General features: G+C 30.2%; 1 protein-coding gene across 1 annotated transcript; it reads right to left on the bottom strand.

Annotated features, from left to right (window-relative positions):
* LOC105158944 (zinc finger protein CONSTANS-LIKE 2) lies at positions 5,361-6,611 on the bottom strand. Its single transcript, XM_011075865.1, has 4 exons — positions 6,216-6,611; positions 5,861-6,040; positions 5,616-5,744; positions 5,361-5,441 (listed from the first exon to the last, which is right to left on the bottom strand). The coding sequence occupies exons 1-4, from the start codon at positions 6,609-6,611 to the stop codon at positions 5,361-5,363; spliced, it is 786 nt and encodes a 261-aa protein (XP_011074167.1).

The raw sequence follows: 7,586 nt of genomic DNA on the forward strand, positions 1-7,586 counted from the left end.
CTCTTTTGGTGGAAGGTAATACTATTATCGGAATAAATAAAAATGGACTACTGAACATTGGTAAAATTATTGCCATCAATAGTCGGGGTTCCACCCAGATGAGAATTTTTTGACATTTCAAAATAAAATTCATTGCCTTACATGATTGATTGTTTGGCAACACGTTTGACCATAATAGCCCATTGGAGGAGGTGTTGCAAGAGGCATGCATATGTGCTATATGCATTATTAGGGGGTTATTGTGTCCCGTTGCTGCAGATATCACAATCTCATTGTTGTATTTACTATATGGAGGACATTTATGAAGGTGGAACCCTCAAATTGGGGTACAACAATTTTTTCATATTTGTATCGAGTCATGTACAAAATCACACTTAGTGTTGAACATTTATGAAAACCAATATAGGTAGTGAAATGCAATTTTTACAAATTTATGCATGATCACATATCATAACACTTACAAATTCCCTTGAATAATACGTCAGATTTGCAACCAACTTAATGAAAACATCCTTCTTGTTCCTCCATATGTTGCACTGTACGCACAATTGCATTATAATTGTAAACATATCTCGTGGTTTTTAATATTGACTCAAATTTATTTTGGTCCATGTAATTTTTTAGGTGGTCGTATTTATATCTTGTATGCATACAATTCATAATGCCCTCCCTATTATCAGGAATATGTTGGACAGAATGAAAGAAAATGGTATGTGGGGCTAATATTGTTTACATATAATATGTTTCTTGACATATAGATCGGAATATATTGATCAAATGGTATGATGTTATAGTTTATTTGGAAAACATATCTGCTTCTGGCTCAACATTCAAACATTCACCATCTTGTTGGTAGTATGTAGATGGACCTGCATAATTTTAGTATTTCTAAACCTGTCTATTGCTTCAATTACTACTAGCAAGCTGTGCGAATTTTGTTTAATATACACATATATGTTCCCCGCTCACCAACATACAGGCCACCTGGTATAATATTTTCATAAATTTTGCTGCTTCAACAAAATATCAATAGACACATCACCAAAGCCAAAAAAAAAATTGCACATCCCGATCTATCTTAATTAGTAACACTGTCTCCCTTCTTCCACCAGCATTATATGTTGTATATTTAATATATATATATATATATATATGTATATATGTAACTTAAAATCTTCCTACTGAAGCTAAATTCTTTATGTAAAATAGACTCTAGTTCAACAAATGTACCATTACAATATATTTTCATAAATTCGATGGGAGGGCGAAGGTAACTCACACAATCATATGCATCGACCCATTGACCTCTAAAATGTATAACAATATCAATTAACATTTTTCTCTGTCATATATTCACAATAAAATAAAATACATATAAAAAAATTTATCTAAAAACAATGTCATAACGAAAATAATTAATTGCATAACTATAAAAAAAAAAAAATAGTAAGAGGAACTTACTATACTAGTTTCAAAAACCATAAAAATCTTCAACTGATCTTGTAAATCTTCAACCCATTTCAGCAATAACAGGAAAGTAAAGTAAAATTGATGGTGAAAATATTTTTTTCTGCAACTGAGTGATATGCTCACGTTCAAATAATGAGAAGAAATTGCAAATCTCATACAAACACAATAAGGACGAAGGTCGTTTATTAATACATGAAAAATCGCGATAAAACATCACAGTTTATTCAATAAGATAGACCCATGCATGCAAAAGTGCATGCGGGGGTCAGAGTCGATAACACATTTATCGGCTCTGACAAACAACTGTCGACTCTGTGTAAAGCAATTATTGTCCTGCATAATTTTTTTTTTTTTAATTTATCAATCAACTATTGGTTCTGCTGCAGGCTGTTGTCCCTGCTTTGTTTTTTTCTTCTTCTTCTTCTTCCAATGAAAGAACTGATTTCAGAGAAAACTGTTCTTTCAAATTTGGATCATGTAAATAAAAAAATTTACAATTATTTGAAAAAACAATATTTCTTGATTCCCAATGTATATATATAGGAGGAGGGGTTGTTGAAATACCAAGCATACAAATACTGTCCTGGTCAAGAAATGTTTGGTTGGTGTGCTTTCAGTGATGAAATCACTTTTGAGAATTAAGTCAACTACTTCCTTTTAATAAATAAATCTATCTCAACTGCTGGAACAACAATTCAGCCAAGAATCTGCACTATCATTCAATTCAAATTCCAATTCCAATTCCAGCTGTTATTTAATTAAATAAGTAAATTCATTTGCCCTTTCAACTATTATATATAGTTGTTATTTGATTCAAGATATCACATCATTTCATCTCAACTTTTATTTTTTGCGTTTTTATAAAATTCTCTCTTTTTGTTCTACGTGTTATCTGATTAGTATGCTAGGCTAGTTATCTTATTTCTGGTTAATATGGTGAATGCTTAACTTTAATGTGTTGTGAGATCTAATTTGTGTTTTTTACTTTCGTTGATATAGGTATTTGTGTTGTTTTCTGTGATTTTATTGCAAATAATTTAATTTATGAATAATAGTTCCCATTATTCATTATTAAGAATATTTGCCTAGCTGGTTGAACTTGCAAATTCATAATTGTTGGTTTAGTTCAATGACTAGTGGTAACACAACATGATTTATCAAGTCATAATGGTCGATTATGTTATAGGGAATGGACGGTCTAGCTTAAATAAATTCTTGTAGGAATTTTTTAGTTAGAATTGAGCTTTTCTAATTCTTAATGATGTTGGTAAATTAAATCTTGAAAAAGTTTTCAGGATTTTTTACTGATTTAGAATTTGTCAACGGACTTTACTTGACTAATAAAAATGTAAGGAAAAGTGATGTCGTTAGGTTGTACTAATGACCATAATAATTATTATATTTGCATCGACGATCAATAGTTGAATCAAACATAATCCTGTTTTCAACTGCAAATCATTCTTCTCATATTTATTTCTCTTTTATTTTTCTAAATTTAGACTTTAAACAAAATTCTTCTCTTTTATTTTTACTTTTTACTTTTAAAAAAATTAATTTAAAATCAATCTCTATAAATTCGACTCTACTCACTACTTTTCCAAATTTTAATAAAAAAGTATTTTTGATGGATTCCACCCATGGTTGACAAAATTACTGTTCTTGGACTGATGCAACCCTTTATTCATATTACTCACAACTAGAAAAAGTAAAAATATGATAAAGAAGCATCTTAAGCTATATATTTCACAACAAAAAAAATCATCAATCTAAAAGCACAGTAATTTTGCCAAATCTATTACAACATTTTTTCTTCCTTTAAATATGGTATATGGATGGGATGTTGTTCCACTGCATAATGAAGTATTGTCTACTGTAATAGTAGGTATCATTTAAATTTTATTTTTTTTGATATTGTTGATCACTGTATGACTGTTGTAATTGCCATTATTAGCTATTAATATTTGACAAGAACAATTATAATCGAGTTATTTCATGGAGCAACCTATAAATAAGCGCCAACAATGAACATTTTAGGTGGGAAGCCATATGATGTATACTGGTAAAAAATATTAACCTACAAAGGTAAAAAAGTAATTTAACATATATGAGGCACATGTTAAACAAATGCAACCCACAACACAATATAATTCCCAGCACTACTATAAATACCAAAAATATTATTTTTTAAAGGGGACCACTATTCATTGACAGTGACTACTTTCTTACAAAAAGTCATCCCTCGAAAATCGTATTTTCACCTGATGCGCGATTGTGCCGTAGGTAAAATTTTCAGTTTTATCATTTCGTAAAAACCTCGACTACATCACCATATTAATTTTCCCACAGAAAATAAAACCAATATGGTATTTTATAAAACTTAACGAACTAAAGTGGGAAAAAAAAATTAAATTCCAGCCAGATTTACCCTACACTACACTAATAAAAATAAAAATTCAATATACCCATTAATTCTATTTAATCTAAATTTATATTTTTTCTTAAATAACATAATAGTCACCAAAACGACCATGGTTTGACATTAATGGAAAGGATTGAACATAATTGTACATGTATTAATTTATCTCCTAGGTTCTAGGCTTGCAATTTCTTGACCAAACATCCAATTTGAATCACAAAAAAATTCCCATGTTATGATAAAAAAAAAATGATTTCGTACACAATTAAGATTATTTTGGTTGATTATTATGTCAAATCATGTTAGAAAAGATTCAATAAATTAATTAATTTATCATCAATAAAATAAATGATGAATAAGAATGTATCTACTCATGCTATTGTCTAAGTACAAAGTAACACTTTTGTGTGGTAGTCAAGGTCAATTGGACTACGCGAGTGTTTGCGAAAATTTTTATTTTAAAAAAATTAATTTTTATAGAGAAAGTTGAAAGTTGTATCAGAATTAAAAGTGGGTAGTGTTTGTGAAAAAAATTAAAATCAGACAAAAGCTAAATTGAATAGTATTTGGGAGATAATCACTTATAAAATAAATTTAATTGATTAAAGACTTTTTTGTCCCCATATATTAAAAAGATATTAATTTTTTTATTATATTTATATTTGTTGTTTGTCAATAATAATAATAATAATTTTTCCATAAAAAATAATAAATTTCATTTTGCTTAGTATATATCATATTTAATTTTTCTGAAATATTAATAGAAAAATGAATTTTTAATTTTATAATGCTTCCATTAAGTAATATAATTGATGATTCATACACAATAATTAAATTTTCATGAATGAAAAAAAATATTTTGTTAATTAATCATAACTGTTTAATCCAAACGCCCTAATCACTTTTTTTTTAAAAAATTAATTATTTCATAATGAATTATTTTATAATCGATTATGCAACCGTCAAATCGAAGAAGTGTTTGAAAAATATAGTTATTTGTGGAATAAATAAATATAGTCAGGGGCATTTTAAACATTTCACATCTTGATTATTTTAAGGGTCTCGATTTTACAAGTAATTACTTAAACTAGTGCTGACAATCTTGCCAATATTCCCAAAAATATATTATGTATGTGATATATATCTATATTTTTATATATAAATGTAGGACGATTTGTAATAAAAGACATGATTCATTCAGATTCCTCGTACAACAATCTTGTGGTTTAGCGGATCGAATTTTCTATTACAAATTATATTCTATCTTCTACTCCATTCAACATATACATATAATATATATATATATATATATATATATATATAAGGCGACATCATATATTTATTTTAAAAAAAAATTTATACACGTGACGTTTATGTATATTGAATGAAGTAGAAGATGGAATGGAAGATTCCCGTCGTTTTAGAGACGAATAGTTCAAAAGTTCGGACAAAGTGAAATGAACTTTATCGGTAGCTAATGTTCCGAAGCAAAACTGTCGAAAAACGACCCTCTTCCTGCAATCCCTTCCCCGTCTTCGTTGTAAAATCCATCGATCTACAAGCACATTTCATGCTATTAAGCTAAAATCATAAAGATCCTCAAATATTTAATGTTGCATTCATCATCCTCACTCTCCAGGTAAGAAAGAAGTTGATGAAAGTCAATGTATATTCTTATGATGTCCAAGAATTCAATATGACAAAGTTGTAAGAGGGAAAATAATATTACCCAAGCATCATCTTCCTCCTCACATCTCTGCAAAGTTGGTGCTTTCAGAATCTTTCGGGCCTCATCGTTACGTGCAAATCTGCCACGTATTCTTGGCCGACTGTCGGCCAGTGTTTTCCGACATGCATACTTTGATCATCACCGCACGGACAAGAATGTTGTTAGTTTAATGACTAGACATATGCCTACATTGTTTAGATGTCCAAATATATTACATGCTTGATTTCTTGGTTAACTGTCATTACCTTAATTGTCTTGTTGAAGTTTCTCTGGTTCCTCTTGGCTCTGTACCTGTCGATCCTCTCTTTTCTCTCTTCTGCGCTGTATCGACATGCCTTAAAATTCGTCTCCTCCATGAATGACTCGTCAGTAGATAACGGACTTGTAGACGACACGTTATTCGTTTGCACGCATGTTCTCCCCTTCTGAGTACATAAAATTGTGTACTTGGATCAAACTGATAAAATGAAGACACGTTCGGATCTTCTATTACAAATTGATATTGCATCAACATTACGTTGCACACACACATACATGCTACTAGGCTATGACGGTTTGAAGTGCAATACGAGATGTAATAAAGCGCAGAATTTTACTAACTTGCAAGTCTCCAGTGGTGCAAATCCCTTTCATTGAGAAGCTGTCTTCTGCTGAACTCAGGACATGGTTGTCTGAATTCTGAGTCTCCGAAACTCTACTAAAACGACGAGACGAGAAATTCTGATCATTGCTGCTGTAAGAGTAACACTGCTGCTGCCTGAAGTTGAGTGCAGTTTCATGAACTTGATCAAAAGTGTGGGGCAGAAATGAATGGGAGTAAGCAGAAAAGCAGTCTGTTTTCCCCAAGTGGGATAGTGATGAGCTCTGGAACTGAGAGGTGTTGTTTTCTTGAATCAAGACATTGATGCTGTCATGGATTTCTTGTAAGTTTTGGGTGAAAGGAGAGAAGGGTTGGAAGAAAACAGAGTTGTCCAAGGGGAACAGGTCAGAAGACATTGATGACAGGATTTGATTCCACTTCCTTAAACTCTCTCACTTTGCTAACTCTGTGTGTTTCTTCAGTTTATATGTAAGAGTTGTATATCCTTTCCCTTCATTTCTTTCTCACACATCCCACTGTAGTCGTCGTGCACACGGGACGAGACAAAGATTAAGCACAGTGAAAAATTCTTATCTGAATAAAGTCTGACTAAACAAAACTAATCAAATCATATAGCAACTGTGATACGATTGATCACTTTTTTTAAACTGTACATGAATCACACGATAAGTATATTATACTTGAAATGTGCGCGAATTTCACTTGCCGTATAATTAGATTGATGTGTAAATAAACTCAAAAGTAAGATATTACCTTGAAAAAAGGATTGAATAGTGAAATCAAACTCTAATGAAGTGCACTTTATCTAGAATGAACAAAGATGGACTTATCTACCCCACTTCTACTATATTAAAAGTCAAAAGATATTTCACGTAACCCCTTGGAGTTTTCATTCTTTCAAAATAGCCCCCAACATTTTGCAAATATTGTACATAATCCAAGTACAAATTTTATCACATTACCCAATACTTGATGTTGTGTTACTAATGGGATTAAATGCATTTTTGGTTTCATAACTTAGGTTGTTTAGCATTTTTATTTTTTATTTTTTTTAAAATAATATTTTAGTCCTACATCTTTTAAATTTTCACAATTTCAATCCCATTTTTTTAACTGAGACCCAATAAAAATTTCCTATTATTTATGTATTGAATTTTCTATTTTAGATTTTATTGCTCTATTGAACATATATATCACGTGTACAATATTTTTTTAAAAAAATTTGTACACGTGACATCTATATATTAAATTGACAAAACAAAAAAGAATGAAAATCTGATGTCTATTAGGGATAATTATATTTCCACCTCCTGATTTATAATCTATTGATACAAACCACCCATGCTAAAAATTTACAAATACACCCATAA

This window comes from Sesamum indicum, linkage group LG1, assembly GCF_000512975.1.
Source record: "Sesamum indicum cultivar Zhongzhi No. 13 linkage group LG1, S_indicum_v1.0, whole genome shotgun sequence".
Lineage (NCBI taxonomy): Eukaryota > Viridiplantae > Streptophyta > Magnoliopsida > Lamiales > Pedaliaceae > Sesamum > Sesamum indicum.